Source organism: Lissotriton vulgaris, chromosome 5, assembly GCF_964263255.1.
Source record: "Lissotriton vulgaris chromosome 5, aLisVul1.2, whole genome shotgun sequence".
Classification (NCBI taxonomy): domain Eukaryota; kingdom Metazoa; phylum Chordata; class Amphibia; order Caudata; family Salamandridae; genus Lissotriton; species Lissotriton vulgaris.
Genome location: NC_141693.1, coordinates 1,390,549,102 through 1,390,576,677, shown reverse-complemented (window position 1 = coordinate 1,390,576,677; position 27,576 = coordinate 1,390,549,102). Strand labels below are relative to the sequence as shown.

The window sequence follows — 27,576 nt, the reverse complement described above, 5'->3', positions numbered from 1 at the left end:
CAGAACCTACGGTATTTACTAAATTTTTATTATATTTGCACCATTTTTAGTTTGTCAGATGCCACACACAATCTGTTGTCTGAAAGTTTACATTTAGGTACATTCCTAAAACCTGGATGCTGTTCAGTCTTCACTCCCCAAGACCCTTTGTTCTGAACGTAATGGAACCACAGAGGCCAGTGTGCAGTTCCCTTGTTAAGAAATGGCCGATGTGCATTACCCATAAATAGACTGAAGTCTGAGTATATAGCCTGCAGCATCACCAAAGAGACTACACAAACATCTACCAAGGTGACCCGGCAATCATTTTTGAAGGCTTGTCCTCATCCCACTAGCCCATGTAAGAACACACAGAATGCTGCTGTTCTCTAGCAGACACATTTTTAAAAGACTATTTGTCATTTGAATTGCTTAATAAATCGGTATTCAATTTTTACCACAATGTGGCTCGCTTTGTGGCTTTTAAAGTACTTTTTAAATTTAAATTATTAAGCTAATTCCATCTACTGGTCACTGTTTTCTCTACTTTCTAATGTAATTTCTCTTTACAATGCTTGCGATAATTAAACATTTTTTTCTTTTATGTATTCAATTACTTTTGTCATAGTGTAGTGTAGATAAGAGTTGTTGATTTTTGCATCTTCGTGAAGTTGACACAAACTATTAGTGGGTCAAAGAGTGATAATGTTTCAGTTTCCATTTTTATAGCTTAACGTTGTTCAAACAGTTGTCTTTGTTCAATGCTGCATTCAGTCTCCAAGCAGGACCTCTTACATATGTAAAACTTTGTGATTTTATGTCTGCTCCGTGTGATACCTAAATATAAAATTCAAATTAAAGTCAAAATATTGGAATCTCCTTTCCTTTAGTGAACAATGGTTATGTCTGTCATTGATTTACTGAGTAAATAAAAAAATTCAACATAAATCCATCACCCATGAGATGCCTTACACATGCTTGTTTATATGCCATTTCAGTTCATGTAGAGCCAGGCACATGCGAGGTCATCGCTGCCCACAGATGCTGCAACAAAAATAAAATAGAAGAAAGATCACAAACAGTAAAATGCTCCTGTTTTCCTGGACAAGTAGCGGGTACAACGCGAGCAGCTCCATCATGCGTGGATGGTAAGTCAATGTCAACTTGTTCACTGTGCTGATGACGTTTCATCTTTATGGTGCCTATCCTGTTTCCATTTAAAATATAAAACAATGTGATCCCATCCTCGTCGCCAAATTACTGAAGAATGCTACAGATACTCTCAGTAGTTTGTAAAGGTTTATTCAAGCAGAGAGGAGAGAAGGCAAGTTAATCCTAACAGGGGCCCAGAGGTAACTGCATGTCCTGGAATCACCGAAGGATTCCGGTTTCATGACATAGCAGTGTTCTAGGCACACATCACCACAGAAAGTTAATATGTCAACACTGTGAGATATAAGGACTTTTCGTTCTGTAGTTTTCGGAAAGATCAAGAAGAATTACCATGACTTGATTATGAGTGGCGGGGTAGGTGTTATTTATCGCACCTGATAAAATCCAACACCTGCAGTTCTGAAGTTATAGCGCCTTTTCTAAGTTTTTGCTGAAAAACATCCAGATGTTGGTGTTTACCACACCAAAATTCCTATGTAATATTCCTATGTCCCAGTAAATGCTTTAAACTTTTCCCATCCTAAATTCCGGCAGGTTAGGCCTGCTGAAATTTGAGGAAGAGTGCAGACTTTATTGGACTCAGTAATTACTAGGTGTGGAATTCTGACCCCTGTACAAAGAGGGATTTATGCACTGGTTGGACAACTCCAACCCACACCTACCCAAGGCTAAAATGGAAAGTACAATGCACAATAGTACAAAAATCAACAAGACCAGAACTGGAGGAAGATCCTTCTCCTACTTCTCCTCCAAGACCTGCAACATTTGGCCCCTCCACCTCAGACAATCGCCATTGCTGACCCAATTCGGGAAGACCTGGTTCTTCGACTTATTTTTTTTTTTTTTTTTTTGAATTTTATAGAGCGCACGGCTACCCCCGAGGGGGTGTCCCGGCGCTAACAACTAATGAGCTCAAAGAAGGAGGAGAGAATCAAGAAGAGAACAACCAAGTCTTTAGTTTGCGGCGAAAGATGGATTCAGTGGGGACAAATCTTAGCTCCAAGGGGAGGTTATTCCACAGTCTAGCTGCTGCTACTCCAAAAGCTCTACCGCCTACTCTAGAAAGGCGGAAGCGTGGGACAACCAAGAGACGTAAACTATTGGAACGTAAGGATCTCACAGAGTGTGATAGAATAAGACGTTTTTTCAGATAGCCTGGGCCAAGATTGTTCAAGGCTCGAAAAGCAAGAATCAGTATCTTAAAGTGGATCCGTTTAGTAATAGGGAGCCAATGCAGTTGTTTACGATAGAGTGCTACAGATTGTCGAAACGGAATGTTGCCAATCAATCTGGCAGCGGCATTCTGCACAATTTGCAGACGTTCAGTCTGGTACAGAGGGGCACCTGCGTAGAGACTGTTCGCATAGTCCAAGTGAGACGTGATCAGTGACTGAACCACCGTTCTACGAGCATTCAATGGGAGGTAAGGCAGAATCTTTTTAATCATACCCAATTTCGCAAAACAGGCAGATGTAGTCTTAGTGATGTGAGGAGCACAAGAAAGGGTATTATCAAACAGGAAGCCCAGATTGCGAACTGTGACAGCTGGTATCGGGGGGGATCAAGGACCACTGGCCACCACAGGCTGGAAGGAATAGGAGTTTTCTGATTAAAAAACATAACCTCCGTTTTATCAGTATTAAGCCTGAGGTGGTTGGTGGTCATCCAATTGCAGATGTTATTTAAACACTGACGAAAGTTGGCAAAAGAGGTGTCAGAGTGATCCCTAAAAGAAAACACCAGCTGGGTATCATCAGCATAGGAGATCACTCTGACTCCCCAAGATTCCACCACCTTGGCCAGAGGGGCAAGATATACATTAAATAATAAAGGGCTCAGGGCCGAGCCCTGGGGGACACCACAAAGAAGAGGTTTCTCAGTCGAAGTAAAAGGCTTCAGAAAGACCCTCTGAGAACGATCCTTCAAGAAGGAACTAATCCAGGTCAACACGGTACCTCCTATGCCCAACTGGCACAGGCGATCCAATAAGATTGTGTGGGAAACCGTATCGAAGGCGGCGGATAGGTCGAGGAGGACCAACATGGCCTCCTCGCCCCTATCCACACACTCTCTGACAGTTTCGGAGACTTCAAGGAGAGCTGTCTCCGTACTGAAGCCTGCTCTGAATCCCGACTGAGAGTCATGGAGAAGCAGATTAGTCTCCAGAAATTCAGCCAATTGCAGTTGGACTGCTTTCTCCAAGATCTTAGCTGACTGGGGAAGAAGGGAAATGGGCCGGTAGTTTGAGAAGAGGCTAGGATCTGAATGCGCCTTTTTTAAGATCGGGACCAGCATGGCCTCCTTCCAAATGGAGGGAAACTGGCCTGAACCCAGAGAACAATTCCAGATGTCGAGAAGGGGCTCAACCTACGGACTTAACCTCCGCACCCAGACACAGCACCTTGAGACCCTCACTGATTGATTGATTGAATGATACGCAAACACTGATTATACGCGGGCTCCATTAAATAGAATGTCTCACGGGTTGCAGTCTTAGACTGAGAGGGGTGCCCAAAAAAGAGCTACCCTCATAGTGGTGGAAGGCTACTGTCTTCACCAGGAGTTAAGCAACACAAGTGCTGTGTTAACAGCATGCCATGTAGTGATCAGTAGTAGTGAACAGGTCAAGAGTAGTGACTTTGCACTAGATGTATGTGTACCTGGGAAGGGTAAAGTACAGGTATAGCACAGTACTATGTAGTATATATGTGGTTACTGCATGTAGTGAATGTACTTATACACATAAACAAATAGAATCCAATCTCTTAGACTTTGGGTGTATCCTCCGCAGTGGGGCATACCTTTCTTGTTTTTAGGTCCCCTCACACACCAACAGGCCCCTTGGTGTCATGCTTCATCATCGGGGTCATCGTACCCCTCTACGGGGTACGGCGTGCTGCGACCTACGGATACGCGGGAGCACTTGATAGACTATGTGCGGTGTTGGTGAGGTTTTCTTTTAATATATATATATGTGAGTGTATTGTGGGGTTTGGTAATTAGTGAAAGTTGAAAAAGGACCTGGCTCGTGGGGTGACTAAAAAATATTTAATAAGCCCCCGGGCTGGTACTGTTAAAATGCGGGTGGGAGGTTGTTACGCTGGTAATGTGCGTTACCTCCTTGTGGTGTGCATCAACATGTTTCGGTGCAAGAAGCACCTTCTTCAGGACGGGGTGCACAAATCCCCACACATTTCGTTGAGAGTGGCCACACATTTTGTTGAGAATGGACACTGTGTGATTGACATCAGGTGGACAGTGGTCGAACAACTCCCATCAGAACAGGGACTCTTCGAGAAGGAGCAACGATGGGTATTCAGGCTGGGGACTAACACTACAGGCCTGAATGACAATATCCCCTGGGGTCAGCTGACATAGATGGTCTCCTGATGTATGGCCTCTTCCACGAGGTGTAATAAACAAATCCAGATAAAATGAGTACCCATGTAGATGTCCTCTCACCATATGGTATATCCACCAGATAATAATTACATGCCCCAGGAATTGCCTCTCCACTAAGCCATGTCTTCTCCTTACAAAGCAAAAATGATCCGCGAAATAAAGACCAAATTAGGCAGGTATTTCAAAGGAAACACCATTCGGAGTACCTATATAAAAATGGTAACAATTACATTGCCCCAAATAACCATCATGAAAAATAACGTACGTACAGGAGAGCGCAAGCGCTGGACAGAAAACAAGGACACTACAAACAGGGCTTGCGCAAAAGAAGGACCTCCGCGTAATTTGGCGCATGCACGATGAAAAGACGCTCCTATACAGCGATCACGAACTAAAACTGTGACAGCGCATGCGCAACATGGGGGCACAACGCGCACACAGGAGCATGTGCAAAAAGAAGATGCTTCCGAAAGGCGAACGCGAGCAAAAACCAACAAAGACCTTATATGGCCAAACGGAAACCTCAATTACTCAATTATGAAATTAACTTTACCCGGGAAATAGTACAAAACCCCGATTTCTAAAAACCTTCTGGCATTACCATCGGAGCCACGAAGGGATCGATCGGGAGGTATTTCCTCGCAGAAATCGTGAGTAGAAAGGTCTGATGACCACGAGCAGCGTCTCCACTACTTTACTGTAAGTAAAACTAGGACCTGAATATGCCTTTCTTTCCTAAACAGGTGCTATTTAGCACACCAGATCCTGACGTTTGGCTCATGAGGCTTTTTCTTCAACTCCAAAACAGTATGTTGTGAATATGTAATGGCATGATATTTTTCCTTTTTCACTTTACAGGGACACAACACAACTTTGTCTTTTCCTATTTTACCAACAATGGTGCAACGGACAGAAAATAATTTAAAAACACCTGAACTGAATTTTCTTTATTAAGTGTGCATTTTATGTTATGTGTCAGTGTGTCTAGTGTGTGTTATTTTTCAAAACTTTTATGCCACTATAAGCACTGAAATACAGCCATAGTATATCACCTGTAACCACTGGACATTTTACCTATGGGTATGGAGAGGTAGACTACCAGATTTTTTTTTTGTCTTCTTCCCTTTACAGGTTGATTAACAGACCTAGGGCCTCATTAGGATCGCGGACGGACTTGCGTCCGTCCGCGAACCCAGAGCAGGAGGAAACCTCCGCATGGCATGCGGAGTTCCCTCCTGTGCAATTAGGATGTGACCGCCACCCTGGCGGTCACATCCTCTATTTTTATCATTGCGGCGGGTGCGGCTTCAAGCTGCACCCGCGGCAATGTTAAAAATGCAGGTGTTGCTTTTGTATGCAGAAAGAGGCAGGCACCGCACGGTGCCTGCCGCTTTCCGCATACAAAAGCAGGGGGGTACCATAGGTACCCCCATGTGCACCCCCACCCCCCTTCACCTAGGGGGCCCGCAACGGGCCCCCGCAGTGAAGTTACACATGCTTTTCCACGGCGGAAAACCCGCCGCGGAAAAGCATCTGAAACAGGCCATCCTAATATGGCGGACGGTGTCTGACAGACACCGTCACCATGTTAGAGCTTTTCCACCGCGGTTGTAAGCCAGCCGCGGCGGAAAAGCTGCGGACGGAAACCAGGACCCACCAGCCATCCTAATGTGGTGGTGGGTCCTTGGTGGGTCCGCTGCGGATTTTCCGCATCCTCCGGGCCGGCGGTGGCTTCCACCGGCCCAGAGGATGCGGAAAATCCGCAATCCTAATGACCCCCTATGTCTTTTTTTGCTAGGTACATTGTTTTTACCTGCACTGTAATCTTTTCCTCACTTTTATTAGAAAATTCTAGTATTGGTTAGAGAAACGTGAGTAAGGTGGGGATTTTTGCACCCCGTTCTGAAGAAGGTGCTTCTTGCACCGAAACATGTCGACGCAGACCATTAGGAGGTAACGCACCTTACCAGCGTATCAACCTCCCACCTGCATTTTAACAGTACCAGCCCGGGGGCTTATTAAATATTTTTTAGTCACCCCACGAGCCAGGTCCTTTTTAAACTTTCACTAATTACCAAACCCCACAATACACTCACATATATATAAAAAAAACCTCACCAACACCGCACATAGTCCATCAAGTGCTCCCACGTATCTGTAGGTCGCAGCACGTCGTACCCCGTAGAGGGGTACGATGACCCCCATGATGAAGTATGACACCAAGGGGCCTGTTGGTGTGTGAGGGGACCTAAAAACAAGGAAGGTGTGCCCCACTGCGGAGGATACACCCAAAGTCTAAGAGATTGGATTCTATTTGTTTATGTATCTATGCCCAGGGAGAATGAATCCATTCTGATTCCCTTTTCTCTCTCTCCCCCTTCTGTTTGTAAATTATGTGAATGTACTTATGCCAGTTGGGAATACATTACATGAGAGATGAAGTGCTGTGCACTGCATGAGAAATAAAATCATGTGTTGGTTGTATGTGTGCTTGCTGGAAGTACAATACATGAAGGATGAAGTGTTGTGTGGCGTGCACATGGTGAGTGTGTGCTGGCAGTGTGTGTTTGATTGCATCACACCCTTGTACAGTGAAGAAAAGCTTCAGTGCTGAACAATGTGCGCCAACTGAATGGGTGTGCTGAATGCACTTGTGTACTTGTAATGGTAAAATGCATGGAAGTAAACAGGAAGCATGCTGGGAATGTACACTGAGTAAGTGTGCCTGCAATGGCACATTACATGGATAACCTTGGGTTCCATATTCAGAACCTAGTGCCTGGTGATGACAAGAGGAAGAGAGGAATTCCCCTAGATTGATTTGTGTATTGCTGCATTTCTGTGAGCTGGGTGGGACATGAACTAGAGGGAAGAAGGAAGAGACTACTTTTACCCTTCAAAAGGCTGTTCTTTGATTCAGTGATCGATCACTTGGAAGGGGCCAGAACACATCTCAGGAAGGCAGATGGGGCTGGTGAGGGAATCATAAAGAGTTGGGCTGAGAGTCTGTGATTAACATTTGATGCACTAATACTTTTGACAGACATCCAAGTATGAACTCTCGTAACTCCCATGAAATATGTTGTGGGATAATCAGCTTCGGAGTTTGGCCTGCTGTGGCAGACAGCCTTTCCTGAGGAAAGAAGAAAACGAGAAGTGTCCATTTCTAAATCAGCAACCCCAACATAAACCTTCAAAGACTCAGACTCTAAATTACATTACTCAACATTTTCATCAGAGGGACCCGAGTCAACCCCTTATCAGCCCCCAACATTGCTATAGCAATCCCAGCTGCTACAAGATCACTTGACAGAACCACCTTTACAAGCCATCAGGAAGACTCACTATCATCTACAAGGAATCCATCAAAGGTACAACATCTACGGAGAAAACCACCCATTCATGGAAAACCTGCACTTCAAGTTACAAATCTCAGAAAAATCCATCCTGAATGGAACCCTCATATACCCACCACCTGGACCATGAGCCACATTTACCAACCTCATCACAGACTTTGTCACCCCGTTCTCCATCAACTCCAGAACCTACATTCTCTTCGATGAACTCAACTTTCACCTGGAAGACACAAATGACCCCTGCTCCACAGCACTCCTTAAGAGCTTGGTCAACACTGATGCACCTAGCTCCTCGCAAAGCCAACACACCTCATGACACACACTGGATCCCATCTTCACCACAAGCAACAGCACCACATACAACTTCATTACACAGATCACATGGACCGATCACTCCATCATACACTTCCAAATCAGCAAACCTCAAGTCAACACCCGTACCAGGTTCAGCACGCCAAACCACAGCTGGGGCAAAATCACCTAAGCAGGCTGGCTCAGCACCCTCAGCACTGATTAGCTTAGTCAGACAGACAAACTCAACAATGACATCAACATCTTCAACAACTGGATCAAGAACTGCACGGGCTCCCTTGCACCCAACAAACCCAGCAAACACTGTAGATCAAACAAGCAGGCCAGCTAGTACATAGACGACCTCAGACTCACCAACAACACTGTAAATAGCTAGTAAGGAAATTATGTCAGCCACAACATCACCAACAGAACTGCTTACAAGGCTGCACTTAGAAGCTAACAACAGCGAATAAGAGACACCAAGAAAAAAGAACTAGTGGACCACATCGAAGGAAGCTTCAACAGCTGGTAGGAGATTTTCTTGATCATCAAGGCTTTCAACTCACCCTCAGCTACTATCAAAAACATTTCTGCCTCATAGCAACTCTGTAACAGCCAATCAAACTTCTAACACTGCAAAATCGCAAACATCTACTGCAATTTCGCACACTAACGTAACCCCAGAGAATTCATTGCTAACGTAATCCCAGAGAACTCTTTGCTAACCTACCCACCACCAACCAAGACGGCCACCGGACTGAATGGACAGTCCTCACCAGAAACAATAAAATGGCAATCATGCAGAACATCTACTCAGGGGCCCCAACAGACCCATGCCCCCAACACATCTACAACCAGGGAACACCACCAATCAGCACTACCTTGATCCACATCATCAACACCTCCATCTCATCTACCACTTTTTTGGATGAATGGGAACTTGCAGAAATCAACGCCCTCCTCAAGAAGCCCACAGCCAAACTGAATCAACTGTGCATCTTCCAACCCATATCACTGTACCCCTATCCAGCCAAAGTGATCAAGAAGGCCAATAACAAGCAACTCACAAACTCTTCAAGCTTCACCCTCTTCTAGACAACACACAATCAGAATTCAGAAAGAATCACAGTATTCATCGCAGTCACTGATGACATTCTAAATATGCTGCACTGAGGAGAAACAGTAACTCTCATCCTGCTCGACCTCTCTACGGCCTTCAACACTGTCTCCCACAACACTCTCATTAGAAAACTCCACGAGATTGGCATACAAGGATCTGCTCTCAAATGTATCTGTTCCTTCTTCACTGGATGAACCCAAATGGTCAGGTTGCCACCCTTCACATCAGAGACTAAGAAACTGATTTGCGGTGCCCCACAGGGATCGCACAACAGCTCTACTCTTTTCAACATATACATGACACCGCTCATCAATATCATCTGATCACAAGATATCTCCCAGGCTGATGACATCCAACTCATCCTCTCCCTGACAGACAAGACAAAAGCCATCAGAACCAACTTCTCCATCTGCATAACTTTGGTATTATTTATTTATTTAGAAACTTATAAAGCACTCAACTACCACCAACGGGAGTGTCCCAGAGCTAAGACAGGCGGCAGATGCAGGTACCAGAAAGGGGCTAACGGCTAGAAAACAGCCAGGTCTTCAGGATGCATCGAAAGATATTTTCAGACTCTGCCATACGCAGAGAAAGTGGCAGGCTGCTCCAGGTTTGGGCCGTAATCACTGCAAAGGCTCTGCCACCCATTCTAGACTGGTGGAAATGGGGAGTCACCAAGAGGCGGAGATGATTTGAGGTAACAGTACTGTTGGACTGGGAGTGCTTGAGTCGAGCTCTAAGATAGGCAGGACCGTGACCCTGAAGGGCTTTAAAAGCCAGGACAAGAGCCTTGAATGTAATGCGTTTGATCACGGGAAGCCAATGGAGCTTCTTCAAATGGGGTGTGATCAAATGGCGATATGGAATTTTGCATATCAGCCTAGCCGTCACCTTTTGAATAATCTGCAGGCTTCTAATCAAATATGCTGGTGCCCCCACATAAAGACTATTAGCGTAGTCGAGGAGCAAGGTGATCAAGGCATGAATAATGGTCTGCCGAGAATCTAGAGGGAGAAACTGAAGGATTTTGAGGAGTTTACCAAAACAGGCCGAGGAAACCTGGTTAATTTGAGATTTGCAAGATAACTAATTATTTAACTGGAACCCGAGGTTCTTTGCTGAGTCCACAGGTTTGGGGTGTAGGGGGGGATTCAGCTCAACTGGCCACCAGAGCAATGGAGGAGAGGTTTTTTAAAATTAAAAAACAGAACCTCGGTTTTTTCTGAATTGCGCTTAAGGGTGTTCAGTGACATCCAGGTGGAGATATTACACAGGCAGCATCTGAAATTTGCAAAAGCTGCTTCAGAATGATATTTAAATGAGAACACCAGTAGTGTATTATCTGCATAGGTAATCACTCTAACCCCACAAGATTCTACCAGTGCTGCTAAAGGGGAGAGGTAGACATTGAAGAGGAGAGGGCTCAGTGCAGAGCCATGGGGAACCCCACAGTTCAAGTGTTTCTCCTAAGAGACAAATGGCTGAAAAAAGACTAGTTGAGTGCAGCCGCTAAGGTAGGATCGAATCCAGGACAAGGGGATGACCTGGATCCCGAGGCTGAAAAGTCTCTCTAACAGAATCGAGTGAGAGACCGTGTTGAATGCCGTGGACAGGTAGAGAAGCACTAGCATAGCTGCTTCGCCTGAATCCACCCATTCGCGAACATTCTCAGTGAATTCAAGGGGGGCAGTCTCAGTACTATACCCAGATCTAAACCCAGACAGGAAGCCATGGAAAAGATGGTGGGATCCGAGATAACTTGACAGTTGTTCCTGAACTAATTTCTCCAACATTTTGGCTGGCGCTGGTAGGAGAGCAATGCATCGATAATTTTGAAAGACAGACGGGTCAGCATCAGATTTTTTAAGGATCAGCACTAGGAGGGCCTATTTCCAAATTGACGGCCATTGGAGGGCCATTGGAGCTATGACCAAATTCAGACCCACAGACCATAATAGCAATGGGATCATCCTAGATGACAAGCTCAACATGACCGCTCAAGTCGGTGCAGTGTGCTCCTCATGCTTCCACATCCAACACATGCTGTGAAAGATCCTCAAATGGTTCTCTCAAAACACTAGATGGACCATCACTCAAGCACTCATCACCAGCAGGCTAGACTATGGCAATCTCTAAACAACTCATACAAAGACTCCAGACTATCCAGAAAGCAGCTGCAAGACTCATAAGCAACCTCCCAGGCTGCCACCACATAACACCACACCTCAGGAAGCTTCATTGGCTCTTCACAAGTGCAGCCAATTCAAACGTCTCACACATTCATACAAAGCCCTACAGATCACAGGACCTGAATACCTGAACAGCTGCATACAATTTCAACAGCCCACCAGACACCTACGCTCTGCCTCACTCTCACTCACACACACTCCATGCATCAACAAAAGCAACACTGGAGGTCGTTCATTCGCCCACATCGCACCCAAGACATGGAATGACTTCCCTCAACACATCAGAGCCTCCTCCTCACTTCTTGAGTTACGCACAAATATGAAGACCTGGCTCTTTATATAAGCAGCTTAGCACCACACACCTTGAACAAGCCCCTGGATTCCCCCTTGGGTGAAAAGTGCACTTTACAGACCAGCATTAAACCTCACACTTTGTCATATGCCAAGCAGCGAGACAGGCTGTGTGAGAAGGAGATGCTATGCAAGACTTCTGCCTATGACCAGGACTGAGGGGCCATGGCCTGCTCGCCTCCCTGCTGGGTGAGGGGACATCACCCAGGGGAAACCAAGATCACCTGCCCTGGAGCCTGAAGCACCAATGCCTGCTTACTTTCTAGGAACAATGTGCCATGTGATGAAGATGAGACCACTGGTTGAAGCAAGGTCCGGTGGGGAGCTGTACGGAGAGGACTCCCTGAGCAAGGTGTGAGGAGAAGGCTGTGTACCAATTGTGTCATTGCCCATGTGCAGAAACTGTTTGGTAACCTGCATATGCCAGAAGAGGGCTGCGGTGATCTCAGACATGTGAAGAGTGCAGTGTGGGAAGTGTCAGGCCCTCACCACTGCGCCCCATTGACCCATATGCCAGAAAGGGCGACTGATAAACGTGAGCTAGGAGCATGAGACTTTAGTCTGTCAAGATCGATAACCCCTTATGCCAGAAGCAGCTACTGTAGTGAGGGCGACTGTACCAGGAGGGTCTTCACCCAAATGTGAGTAACACAGCAACCCTGTATGCCAGGAGTGCTGTTGGTACTCCTGTGGCAAATGTTTGGGTCGTGGACAGGACGAGGAGACAGTGACCGTGAGGTCGAACCTGCTAACTGGCCATGACTGCTTCCCCAAGGATCACAGGACACTGCAGAAGATGTTTATTCCTCGCCAATGCTCCAGTCAGGAGCTGGAGAATCCACACCCACTGACTGGGGACTTGTGTTTGCTCAGCTGGTGCAGCACCTATGGCTAGATGAGCCGGTAGAGTGGCTCAGAAGATAGAGTCTGCTCCTACCGGGTGCTGCAGTGTGAACTGTGTACTGCCTGTCTTCGCCAAACTGGACCAATGAGCCCCTATGAATGAATGAAGGAATATCGAGATTTCGAAAGTGTACGGCTACTCCAGGGAGTGTCCAGCACTGACTGGAATGTAGGAGTCCTAGGGTATGAAGAGACTCATTATAGAGTGAAAACTCAGGTTTGAGTTGCTGTCTGAAAAATTATTCATTGTCCACTTAGCATAGTCCAGCAGACAAGTTGATCCAAGCTTGAAGGTCCAAGAAGAAGAAGGATCTGCCCCCAGCGTTTAGCTCACTTTACCCTTGGACCTATAGCATAGTGACCAAGTGATGAGCATAGAGTCTTGAAGAAAGAATATAATGGAGTTCTGTAGGACATATATTCTGGACCAGATTGATGCAGAACCCTGCTCATAAGGGTTAATATCTTAAAAATGATCATTTTTTTAACAGGAAGTCAGTGCAGATTCTTCAAATGAGAAATAGAGGCTTGCCTAGGTAATTGGAATGGAGAGGGCACTTGCTGCTTAGCTGAACACTTACATAGTGTCAGAGCGGGTAAGAGCGGAACTGGGCCTGTGGGTCCCTGGGGGACTCGCTGCTAATGTTGCTGAGCCACTATATTCACTTTTGACTAATAACTAAAGAGTCAAAGGGAAACCCTTGAGTATGGCCTGCTAGTATGCATTCTCTTGGTGGGCCACCAATTAATGGAAAATAATCAGCAGCGGCCATCTCAGGAAAGCGTAGTGGGTGGCTCCCGGCATGGAGGGAAATCAACAGACGAAGAAATAGGTATTATATATTTATTTAAATATACCTATTCCGTCATCTATTGGCTTTCCTCATCAGACCAACCCACCCCACCCCTGCCACGCCATGCTTACCTGAGCTGGCTGCCGCTGGGAATAAATCGAAACACGTTATAAGGTAGAGAGTGACACAGGGATTAGCCTGACAACTACTAGAGCCCCGACCTCAAGGGTAGTGTATTATTACTTATGAACATCGTTATTCCTTTGCATGTGTAGAGTTGGAAACAAAATGCCTCTTTTAATAAACAAGCAAGTATTCACTGGATATTGTTTGTACTGTGTGCGCTTTGAGTTTTGAGTTGTGTTCACTTACCTGTATCTACACTCCCCCCCTGAAAGAGCATTTGACTGCTCGTTCAGAGCTACAACTAAGCGTCAATGGCAGAAGAAGTACTTGGCCCAGTTGTTCGGAATCCAAAGTAGGTCAGCCCTGGGCCATCAGGAGTAAAAAGACTCAACCACCACAGTTGAACCACGTAGCCCCTGCATGACCTGTGGCCCTCTGAAAGGGGGTGCGACAGTTGCTCAATTTACTAAAAGATGTCAGTATGGTGAACCCTGATCAGAAACGGTTTGCACAGTAGTATAAAGTCAGTAAGTAGTTGAGGCTAAACCTAGAAGTTAGGACAGGGCCGTGGATCATCTAATAAATGCATAAAGTAAATAAAAATGTATTTTTCTTTAGAACCAATCCTCCATACATTGGTCTATCATAATAATCCTTCATGAAGCATCAAGTTGAGATGAAAATAAAGCAAATACCAAAAAAGAATAACAATATTATTTTCATTGCTCATCACTCTTTTCACCCATCTTATCTTTCCATTTGCAGAGGATCTTGTGGGTGAAAATAATTTTGAAAGCTAGCCTTGTCATGGGACTCATCTGTGAATGATGCTCCTTATTTTGATTACCACTACAACCTAGATATGTATTGTTCATTTTTCTTCTGACATTGACTTATGACTGGTCATGGGGCGGCGCCTCCATTGAAGTTAATTCATTACCATTTTTTTTTTCGTTAGTCCACCCCAAACCAAGTTTCAGGATGGGCCTGTGCCTGATGAGTGAGAGCATGGGGGAGTGGTGGGCAGAGGACTGCCTGTGCACTGTGTAAAGCGTGCATGTCCCTCTGGCCTGCTGTCGTTTTAAGGACCAGATGGACATGCACACTTTGAACCTCTCAACCCAGCTGTCTTACGAAAGCTGAGTTGGGAGCAGGTGAAGTCCTCCAATGCCCTCAGGAGCACCTACAGAGGCCACTCCCTCCAATCCTGGCCCTTCTTTCATGTTGGTTAACAGCAGGAGAGAAGCAGCAGGATAGGTTAAAGAGTTGGCTGGGGCCCTGATTCCATAGAGAAGAGGAGGACCGGAGTGAGGAGGATGCCTGCTGCATATTAATTATTTTTTGATTTTATTTATTTATTTTATGTTATTTCCCAGTCTCCCCACTCGCAAAAGTTGTCAGCCACCACTCAACAGATCTGTGACTAATAAAGAGGAAAAGCATGAACAGAATATTGAACCTCTATTGCCAGCATTTGCGGGCAATAATGGGTGTTAGTTATGCTCCCTGCAATTATGGAACCTAGCTGAAGAAGAAGGTGCATATTTTGGGAAGTAACTAACAGCTGATATTGCCCTGCAGGCATCAGTGATAAGTCTATTAACAGCTTTGTAAACAAAGGCCTGCATCACGTTTTTAAATTAAATGTTTTTTCTTCACATCTAGCTAGCTCTTTTGAGTGATCTCTCCATGCAATTAGGTTGGTAATGTGTATACCCCAACACACTGCAAGAGATTCAATGTGCCTGAAAAAGATGGCTGGATATGAAACAGAAATAAAAAAAGAGAGAAGGCAAATGATTGAGAAGAACCATGTTTTCGATAATCTCCAAAGGTTGAAGGACTGGGTTTTCTTAAGACCCAGCGGTGCCAGGGATAACACCTGAAACCTTCGTGGGTAACCTGTTCCGGCGTACAAATGACAGAGACACGGGACACTTCCTTCGGCGTCAAAGATTCGAGGTTTATTACTGCAGGGAACACAGAAGTCACAGGAAGTACAACATGTGTAGGTTCGAGGAGTCTGATTCGACTTGCCTCTGTGGATCGCTCCTTTTATACAGTTCTAATGCATTGAATATCATAGTACACAAAGGTTTACAACTCGGTTCCCATCGTAAAGACCATAAGGGGTTGCTTTCATGTATTCAAGGCCCGGAACATAAGTACAGAAACGTTTGGTGGTTCCCAACTGTAAAAACCCATCTTCCCACCATTAGTACATTCCAATCAGCAGTAAACAGATCGAGGAAGGGACAGAAACAGGTGCAGAGGAAGACAGAAACAGTGGGGGGATCGGAAAGGGTGTAAAAGGGGTGGTATCGGGAAACACGAGCTGCAGGCATCAAAGGGGACGTGTTTAATGAATGCACAACTAAGACAATAGACCGGCACGGCAAGATGAGCCTTGAGCGGGGCCATCTGCCTTACAGTGCCGACCCCCTCATCATAAAGACACTTTCAAAGGAAACATGTCTTCCGCAAGAGTTTGGGAATCCCAGGGTCGCGAAGCGGACAGCGTCCGTTCGCTGGCTACTTGAGGGCAAGAGACAAAATGGATGCCACATCTAAGATGGAACCCGTGGGCTCGGATGTAGAAACCCACGAAACAAACGAACGGTTTAGGCTAGCACAGCGAAAACGCGTACACCCACTAAACTCGTCATTTGCGGTTCATAGATACCAGACTCGACCATATTCGTGCGAGTCGAAAACACCACTTACGATCGTCACGGAACCTCAGACGCTCCTTTTGCCCTCATGTAGGCAAGCACTAGTCGGAATCATATTCGATATTCATCAGACCATCTAGATGTTGCTGTAACATAATTCTATCCATCAGAGTTCCTTTGGTAACAGGCGGCTGTCTTATACACGTCGTAGCGTAGAGGCCACATAAGGCAGGACCACACTGCACACAAAGGCAACACGTGAACAGGAATGCCACAACAGCCCCGATGATCATCAGAATTTTCCAACCCCAAGTCGACATCAGGCCCCAAAACCACCCAAGTAGCGTCCAATCCCCTACGTCCACGTGTATGGACTCAGAGATCTTATGCAACTTTGAGATGGCTTGATTGACAGTCGGAGCGTTATCTGGAATGAAAATACAGCAGCTCGAATGGATCACCTTACATACTCCACCTCGATCTGCTAAAACAACGTCTAAAACCATACGGTTTTGTAACATCATAAGCCTATCCGCCTGAAGCTCTGCTGTGATATTCCCAAGGGCACTGGCAGTGATATTAGCTGTCGATTCCACCACTCGGGTCAACTGTCTCATTTTCCTACTATTAACCATAGGTCCCAAAATGGAAAGAAACCCTTGAAAAAGTCTCCTGCCTCTTGACCGGCAGTGTCCTCTTCGCTAATCACGCCCCTCACAATTCGAGTCTTGTGGTAATCGGAGGTGACTGTAAAAGTCGGCGGCAACAAGTTTGCAATATAACATGTGCCCGCAAAGTCAGAGGGCAACCACGTATACGCACGATCATGACAAACAAACTACGTACCCTCGGCAGTCAGAAACACAGGGGAAGAGAGCATCGGTAAGACATACGTCTCGGAGCAAGCACTCTCTCCAAGATGAGCTCTCGGGCGTCGGCCACGACCTTTTAGACAGAAATTACCAAGGTGGGGTACGATCCATATTGGAGACGAGCTTTTAAGCTGTCTTTCACCCACGAGCGCACTATACTCAGCCTCACTCAGATCCCTATAGGCTCGCACCTCTTTCTCTGGGATGAGCGACGGCTCATAGATATCCCTATCTAAATCAGCGATCGCTATAGCCAAAGGCTTGTGGTACGGACCGGGACCAAAGTGCGGAGGACGTGGCTCTCGATTGGGGTAGGAATCTAGTGCACTTCGAAACATTGTTTGGAATGCTCCAGCTGAACCCTGGGAACTATAAGGAAGGACCAAGTACGGAATTCCCTTATCGGTGGTATGTGGCATTAACCCACACACCCAACAATTGGTAGTGTTAACCACCAACTGATGTTGATGAAGGAGCTGAATGAAGGAATTATTCATAAATTCCGCACATCTGACCTGCTCGTGTTGGGGTAAGATGTGAAAGGAATGAGGAGAAACAGTGGATGTAGTTTTAGGTTCAGGAGAAGGGGTAGGTGAGGCAGAAGGCATGAACGTCAATATCAGGTAATACACCCCACCCACCAATAGCGAAGAAACAGTTAAGAACAGAAGGAACACTTGAAACATGAAGCATTTGGTACAAGTAATTTGCTGCAACTTGAATCTTTGGGCCTGAGCTTTTTCCAAATCCACCAGCTTAGAGAACGGCATCCTCTAAAACCGTCCGCAACGTTTCTTGACGCACTTCGTTCTGTGTAGCAGTAGTCAATCCCCAGGAGTTCCCAGGAACCGACGGCCTTCGACCTAGTGTCAAGACCTACTAACCAGAAGGAAGTACACGCGCGGCCCTACGGTCCACCCGGATGTAAGGTATTTTTATTTACAAATATATACAAAATCTCCTAGCTGTGGAAACAAAAACACATATCTGGAAACAAACTCACAATATTTACAAAAACCAAAATTATACGAGTGTGTTCAGACTGAATGGTGTCAATGGGGTAACGTGGATGTCAAGGGAGAAAGCAAAAGCTTTTTATTAGTCTTTGATATTGGATCGTAGAAAGTATCGGCTTCTCCCAGGACGTGTCTGTTCATCAAACAACTGATCCGATAGTGGGACAGAGTTCTGCTGATCAGTCAATTGTTCAGATCTTGAGTTTTTCGATGGCAAGTGTTCAACAATGTCGTTCTGCTGCACTGAGGGCTCTCCAACAGGCTGAGCGTCGCTAAAAGGGACAAAGGTCTGTGCAGTTTCCGTTTCGGACGAAGCAATGCCCTTCCTCACCCACGAGTCTGCTGGTAAAGGTATCGGTACCTTTTTAGTATGAGTGGCATGCACCCAATTCTTGCGTCCTTCCAAACGAACAGCAGTCCTCGTGGCAAGAAGTACTTGGTAGGGTCCAGTAAAGCGTGGTTCAAGGTTGCGTTTTCGTCCGAAGTTCCGCGTTACCACTCAGTCTCCAGGCTGGAGCTGGTGGCCTGGACCCTCCGTCTGCATCGGCAGTGCTTCAAAGACCTGTTGGTGAATTAACCTCAGTTTAGCAGTCAGATCATGCAGATAATCGATCAACATTGGGTACTCAAGATCAGAGAACACACTCGGTCTAGGGACCCCCCAAACATTTGCAGGGCGGCCGAACACAATCTCGTAGGGACTAAGCCCTACTCGGGAGTGTACAGTCGCCCTAGTGGACAAAAGGGCTAGAGGTAAAGCGTCAGGCCACGAGAGACTAGTCGTAGCCTGAATCTTCGCCAACTTCAATTTAAGGGTGCCATTATACCCTTCAACCAAACCTGCTGACTGGGGATGATTGGCGCTGTGGAATTTCTGGGTAATTCCAAGGCCCTTACACACACTCTTCATCACACTCCCCACAAACTCACTTCCGTTATCAGACCATACAATTCGTGGCATTCCATACCGAGGAAAGTATTCATTCAGTAAGATTTTCGCAGTGGACAGAGCAGTGTTATCTTTGAGAGGGTAGGCTTCGATCCATCGAGAGAACACACAAACCACAACTAAAACGTACTTCAGGTTATTGCATCGCTCCATATGGATGAAGTCTAGCTGAATCACTATAAAGGGGCATGAAGGGGGAGCAAAATGGCCAGGAGGCGTAGGGGTTCCCTTTCCAGGATTGTACATCATACATATCATACAATTCTTAACCAATCTCTCAGCACACTTCGTGATACCATCATTCTTCCATACAGGGGACAACAACTTACAAATACCTTTCGCGCTAATATGTGCCAAGCCGTGTGCCATCGTCACAACAGCTAGCACATACGCATCTGGCAACATCCACCTCTTATTCTCTGAAAAATCAATCCAACAGCCATTCGCATCCAACTTTCCCGTACTCTCCTTCCACTTCGTCTTTTCAGACTCAGTGGCCTCGTTCTGAATCACTTTCACACTCTCGATGGTGTCCTCACACATACCAGTCTCTGTAGGCCACCTAACCGAACTCGTCACATACATTCTAGTACTGAGATTCTGAGCAGTCTCCTTAGCAATTTCATCAGCGAACGCATTGCCACGACCAACATCATTCGTCACCTTACGGTGTGCACTACATTTAATAATTGCCACCTGCTTGGGCAATGTAAGTGCATCCAAAAGATCATTCACGAGCTGTCCGTGTTGAATCTTCGTACCATGCGATGTCATATAACCTCTCTCTCTCCACAAACGTCCTAAACTATGTGCCACGCCAAATGCGTATTGGCTGTCGTAAACACATTCACCCGTTTCCCTTTCGACAACACACACGCTCTAGTCAAAGCAATCAGCTCTGCCGCCTGAGCAGAATTCTGATTCAATCTCGCAGTCTCCACAACAGTATTCAATGTCACCACAGCATACGCAGTCGTTACATCACCATTCGGCAACTTAAAACATGAACCATCCACATACAAGGTCCCATCGGGGTCTTCCAATGAAGTATTTTTCAGGTCTACACGACCTTTTGTTTCCTCTTCCGTTCGCAAGTAGCAATCATGAGGTGCTACTTCATCTGATTCCATACTGATTGGCAACAAAGTCGCCGGGTTCAGGACGTTGCAACGTTTTATTTGAATGTGACTTGCCAAAATCGTCAACTCATAACCAGACAACCTTGCACTCGTCAAGTGCTGAGTTTTCGTACGATTTAAGAGAGTGTCAACTGCATGCGGAACCATTACCGTAAGCATATTATCCATGACCAATCCTGCAGATTGTCGGATGGACACCGCAGCTGCCGCTGTTGCTCTCAAACAACTCGGCAATGCTCTAGCTACTGGGTCCAAGGTCGAGGAAAAATATGCACATGGACGTTGCTTACCGCCGAATTGTTGCGTCAAAACACTCAACGCACAACCTTCTCTCTCGTGAACGTATAGTGTAAACGGTTTACTGTAGTCAGGAGTCCCTAACACAGGAGCCGAACACAACGCATCACGCAGTTCAGAAAAACTTTTCTGACATTCATCCGTCCATGGTAAAGGAGTTGGAACATCCTTACACGTAAGAGCCACCAATGGTTTCGCTAGCAATGAAAAATTTGGAATCCATTGCCTGCAGTACGACGTGATACCTAAAAAGGCACGCACATCTCTCTGAGTTGTTGGCACAGTCATTCAAGCAATCGCCGCAATTCTCTCTGGGGTCAACCTTCTTCCCTCCTTTGACAATAAGTGACCTAGATAGGTTACTTCTTGACAACAATATTGCAGTTTAGAAAGTGACACCTTGTGATGTAAGTCACAGAGATGCTGCAACAACGACACCGTTGCAAGTTTGCAAATGTCCTGAGTATCTGCAGCCACCAATAAGTCATCGACATATTGGATCAAGGCCGCACCGGCCGGCAACACAAACGCATCAAGTTGGCCCTTCAAGGCTTGACTGTATATCGATGGACTCTCACAGTAGCCCTGAGGAGCACGTTTAAACCTGAAGCTGCGACCACCTAGAGAGAAACCGAAAAGGTCTCTACTTTCCTCAGCAATCGGAATGCTGAAGAAAGCATTCTTCAGATCGATCACTGAGAACCAAGATGCAGAGGTTGGAATCAGAGTCAGTAGAGCCGTAATGTCAGGCACCACAGGGAACTGAGGAATCACAATTTTATTCACCTCCCGTAAATCGATAACAAAACGATAAACAGGGGGTTTTGATGGATCAGTGCGCTTCAAAATGGGCAGTACAGGGCTATTGCACACGTTTCCCCGAGTCTCCTCGATAACATCTTTCTCAATCAAATCGTAGATGATAGCTAACAACGCTCGTTCACCATCAAGGGAGATACGTTACTGGGGAATACGTGGCAGTCGCACATTAGATTTCAAGTGAACAAAATAGGGGGAGATGTCAAGCAGGCCCACGTCATTGGGACCTGTTGCCCACAAAGATGCAGGAAGAGAACTCAATTCCGGTGGAAGCTTATCGATGGATAAGTACATAGGAGAGACAACTCTGTCACCTAACGTAAGCTTTACTCCCGCAGGAGAACAATACAAAGTCGCATACAGACGTTTTAGCAAATCCAGGCCCAAGAGATTTTCACCACAACCAGTGGTCAAAATCAGCGGAGCTTTCAGCTCACGAAGCCCAATTGTAACAGGCAAAGGGCACGAAACCGGATTGCTAACAGGGGCGCCAGAGAATCCAACGGAAACATTTGTTAAGCCTGACAAAGGTGCCCCAGGGAGTTCCGAATGTATGATGGAACTTTTCGCTGCACCAGTGTCCAACAGAAAAGGCTCAACGACGCCCGAGGTGGCTATTGCGACGTAAGGCCCTCTCTGATCAACCGGAACTGATACTACTCCCTCTCCTTGTCTATGGCTGTCCTAGTAATTACCGTCGTCAGCATCCTGATCGACGTAATAATCATCCACATTGTACTGAGCAGATCGCCCTTGCGACGATCCGCGCTGATCGAAACAATTATTAGAGTCAGAAGTATTGTTGGAACGATCATTTTGAGCACCGCGACCTCTACCACGTGATGTCTGTTGAGGACCGCTACGACCTCCTCTAGATGAATTACCACTGTTGCGATCACGCAAAACTGGACAATCGAATTTCAAATGACCCTCACCCCTACAATAGGCACATTGATTGTACCCTAACGAAGATCTCTGCGAAGAGGAGTCATTTTGTGATTGCGACCTATTCGACTGAGATTGTGATCGGTTCCGCTGTTGCGAATCATTCTGATTCGAACGTGGAGGATACGCTTGCTGCAACAACACTTTAGTTTTGAGTTCTTTCGTCTTCTTATCGGCACGATCATTCTCCTCTTTCTCTCTATTCTCATAATATTGGGCCGTGGCCAATATTTGAGCAGAAGTGGAAACAGCCCACGCACTTTCGGAATTGCGCAATTTGTTGCTTAAGTCAGGCAACAAATTTGAGACAAACTTATCCACAAACAATCGTTGACCTCCTTCAGTACCCATATCCTGACCACTATGATCAATGAATGCCTCCTCAAATCTCGTAAAGAAATCGGAGACACTTTCATCCTTCTTTTGCTTGCAAGCCGACAGTTTGTCCCAATTTACCTTCATAGCTGGCATAAGCGTTTTCATCAGAGCGATAATTCTCTGGGGCAAAGCCGTAATTAATTGATCAGGCTTGGCCCCACCAACTTGCAAAGCGTCAGCAGCCCGCAATGCATTCCATCACCGCCTAGTTCCCCCGCATGATCTTCCTGACGAATCTTTGCCCATACCGGTTGCGGTACGACATTGCCAAACAACATATCGATATCGGCAAGATTCATTATCGTAGCATCCACAAGCTGGGATAATTCTTTATAATACCCTGCAGGATTTTTGCGAGGGTCAGGCAAAGATTGCTTCACCTGCAAAACTTCCGATCGTTTCCATGGAAGATGTATCCACACTCTCTGAAAGTGTGGCAAGATCGGTGGAACTTGAGCAGCATCACCTGGCATCCACACTGGTGGAACTTCGCGCATGGGATACTGACCAGGCGTTGCAAGCAGTCCCTCAATGTCTTCTAAAAACAATGCCCGAGGCATTATAGAAGGACGAAAAGACAACAACTGCTCGACAGCACGTCGAACATTGGTGCCCACCAACATTCCGCTCGAAAACTGAAGCTGAAGATCAGTCAAAGCAGTCAAAACCTCGTCAGATGCATCAGCCGATATTTGGTCACGGAGAGCCTTACACATTTCTTCAAAAACAAACCGTTGTGTCGGCATATTGAATTGACAAAACGTATCTAATATCACACGTGGAGGATTTCTAAGGGGGTATTTCATTCAATTCATCGCCATATTATACAGTGTGTCACGTTCCCGACTACCGGGAAGCTGACTACGTCTTTGAGGACCGTCCGAACCAGCGGACTCAAGAATAGGGCCAAGAGAATTGAAGAAGTTAGCAGCAACAGAAGGGGTACGACGTCGAACAGATGGAGAAGAAGAGTAACACAACGGGGTAACAAGAGAAGTATCAGAAGCAGAAGAGACAACAGGAGTAACCAGAACAGCAGGAGCAGCGGGGGCAGGAGTATGAGGAAGTACAAGCGGAGGGGCAGTAGGGACGGAAGTTGGTAGAGGAGAAGGAACGGGTTGAGGGACAGGTTGTGGAACAGGAGCAGGAGGAACAGGGGCAGGAGTTACAGTACCCTGTGCATACGGAGGTGGTGACTTCAAAAGATAGGACAGTAAAGGGTCCTCTACCGATTCCTCCTTCTTATCCGTACCCGTCTGTAAAACGGGGTAACACTTGTCTACAGACATACGCTGCAATCTATCGAAAACTTCCGTTTCCTTTTCCTCCTTATCTCGCTGAAACTGCTCTGCATTTCTTACCGTGGTAACAACTCCTTCTCTCTTATTACGTTTAATCTGTTTGATTTCTCTCTGTTTGGCTTCTTTACGCCACAACCGAAAGGAATCAAACATGCCTTGATTTTCTCTGAAACAATTTGGCTTCAAGATTGTCTAAAATCGGGGTCTCAAAACTACCATGAGGTGGCCAACTAAGGACACCATCCTTTTTAGTATAGCGAATCCAACACTCATTGAATGTAATTGGACCTAACCCGTGTTTGCTATACAGCTCATAAGTTGGAGTTCCAACCGGAGGTATCGGACACGAGGCCTCCAGTCGGGAATCCGCACCACAACGTCTAAAACAACTGAACAAAGTACTACGGCCAGGCATCTTGCACACCAACCGAGTTTCACAAACGTCAAGGGTTATGGGATTAACAATGTCCCTGCAAAGAGCAAAAACCCTCGGTTTTTGGCGACTGCAGACGTCAAATATCACAACAAAGAACCAAGTACTAAGAACCACAAATGCAATGGAACCATGCAACAACTAAGCACCCACAACTAAGGACTCTGGGAGCGACCCACAAATACTTAACTCAAAGATCGATGGCGTCACCAGGAAGGCCCGTCAATCGTCTCGCTGTACCAAGGTCTACGCCAGGCGCCAAAACAGGTCTACAGTCAGGGCAGCAGTCCGTCACAGCCATCAGGAGGCGGGGATCTTCGCGGGAAAAGTCGTCGGGCCACTTGTTTCGACAACAGGATCGATGAAGCGGGGTGCACCTTCCCTCAGAGATTTCACACGAAGTTCCTCACGATCGTCGGGCTTGGACCGGTACCACTGATGCAGCCCCACATTGGGCGCCAACTGAAGGACTGGGTTTTCTTAAGACCCAGCGGTGCCAGGGATAACACCTGAAACCTTCGTGGGTAACCTGTTCCGGCGTACAAATGACAGAGACACGGGACACTTCATTCGGCGTCAAAGATTCGAGGTTTATTACTGCAGGGAACACAGAAGTCACAGGAAGTACAACATGTGTAGGTTCGAGGAGTCTGATTCGACTTGCCTCTGTGGATCGCTCCTTTTATACAGTTCTAATGCATTGAATATCATAGTACACAAAGGTTTACAACTCGGTTCCCATCGTAAAGACCATAAGGGGTTGCTTTCATGTATTCAAGGCCCGGAACATAAGTACAGAAACGTTTGGTGGTTCCCAACTGTAAAAACCCATCTTCCCACCATTAGTACATTCCAATCAGCAGTAAACAGATCGAGGAAGGGACAGAAACAGGTGCAGAGGAAGACAGAAACAGTGGGGGGATCGGAAAGGGTGTAAAAGGGGTGGTATCGGGAAACACGAGCTGCAGGCATCAAAGGGGACGTGTTTAATGAATGCACAACTAAGACAATAGACCGGCACGGCAAGATGAGCCTCGAGCGGGGCCATCTGCCTTACAGTGCCGACCCCCTCATCATAAAGACACTTTCAAAGGAAACATGTCTTCCGCAAGAGTTTGGGAATCCCAGGGTCGTGAAGCGGACAGCGTCCGTTCGCTGGCTACTTGAGGGCAAGAGACAAAATGGATGCCACATCTAAGATGGAACCCGTGGGCTCGGATGTAGAAACCCACGAAACAAACGAACGGTTTAGGGTAGCACAGCGAAAACGCGTACACCCACTAAACTCGTCATTTGCGGTTCATAGATACCAGACTCGACCATATTCGTGCGAGTCGAAAACACCACTTACGATCGTCACGGAACCTCAAGGTGTAAAGAAGTTCCATAGGAGATCGGTTGGGGAAAGGCATGACGGGAACCCAGCTCTAATAAGGGGCTTATTGTCAGTAGATTTCCAGATAAGAAGCAAATTAGCATCTTTTACAGGTACATGGCCAGTAGGGAGATCTCAGTCTTGGTAGGGAGTACCAGTTCAAGCCACCAACATTAGAGAAATGCTGAGATGCAGAGTTTTAATAATCAAAGTTACCTGAGCTGAACACATATGGGCATCCCGTAATAGGTGGTCTTTAAAGTATTTAGCCATACCTTTCCTGGTATCCTTGTGGTATCTCTGGTTATGTGTATTGTCCAAGTGGATATACAGCAGCTCAAGTAGTCCTATCTCAATACTGTCAGTACTATATTCTTCACAGCTGGGTGCTGTACATTTCGTGATTTGAAGTGTTTAAACGTTTATGTATGTGGCAAACTGAGTGGTTAGAGGGTGTAAATGCAGTGGCAAAAAATCAATGGAGCAAACTGTGATTATATTAAGGAGTCCCAGTCTTTCAAATTGAGCTTTATGGTAAATGAGTTAATTGGGGCCCAGTGAGATCGCTCACGAATTCAGGAGACCCGGAGCAGCTATAAACATCCAGGATGGCCAAGCGGGCAGATCGTGAGGGTGTCATACATAGCTGAATGGAATGACTAGAAATGCATGTTTAATCAGCTGGTCCCTAGTGCAGCTGTGTCATTTTGGAGCCTATCACAGTGAAGGTATTAGGGTCAATAGTTACCCTAAATATCCATTTTGTTTTTAATGTGTCAAGGGACCAACAGTTTCTTAAAATTCTTCAGGTTCCCGTAGACTTTTTAAACAAGTTTCTCACCACCCTGTATCACCCACCCCACCCCCACTTGCTTTCATCACACGGCCTAACAATCAGAACATTTCCTCTAACGAGTCCCCTATGAGGGGCCGTCAGGCATTGCAGTGCCAGCCAGGCGAGGAGTGCCTGATGATGAATCCTGACACTCTGCCAGTTGTCTGAGGGCACTTTGATCTGATCACTCGGATTCCCCGAGATCCAGTTGGTCGGACCCCTTGATCCACCTATTAGGGCTCTCCTCTGTTCTCTTGGAGGAGCTGTCCCTTCTGTTTTTTTTGTTGTACATTGACCTTGGAGGAGTTTGGGTTCAGGACCTCTCTAAATATCACTCCTTGTCCCCCTTTTGATTATTTATGACTAATGGCAGGTAGACCTGTCTATGGTTACACCCTATAAAGGGCATCTCAATCAACAGGGGTGCACACTAATGTAAGGTCCCACAGATCAGCTAATCCCCTAAGTGTATCCAGTGCTGCTGTGCTGGAGGCACCTCTCAAGGTCTGTGCACAAAGTCTCTCAATTATACAGAGGCTTTAGGTGGGGTAGAACTTTCCAGAAATGTAGCCCCTCTCTCAATCTAAAGATAGGCTCATCATCACTCTACCTCATCCCATCCCTCCAGCACAGAATCTGGTTACTTTCTATTGGTCCATGGTCACAATCCTCAGAAAGAGTTAATCCCCGCCACAACTACCAGTGCCAAACTTCAAAGGGGCCTCTCTGGAAGAATGGGGAAAGAGGTCTGTCTGCTCCCATATTGTTAATCTGAGAAGGGCATGGCCAAGCTTGTCAGGTCGTGTGAACCCAATTACCCTATACAAGTTCTGGCCCAACCCTCTTGCTCCCCAG

The 27,576-nt window shown here is 46.2% G+C and overlaps 1 protein-coding gene across 1 annotated transcript in view; it reads left to right on the top strand.

Moving 5' to 3' along the window:
- Positions 1 to 27,576, top strand: part of LOC147712639 (chemokine-like protein TAFA-2) — a 404,289-nt gene that overhangs the window by 305,231 nt on the left and 71,482 nt on the right. Inside the window, exon 3 of the mRNA XM_086923335.1 lies at positions 978 to 1,127. Coding sequence (XP_086779461.1) covers positions 978 to 1,127 — 150 coding nt within the window. The remainder of the gene's footprint in view (positions 1 to 977; positions 1,128 to 27,576) is intronic.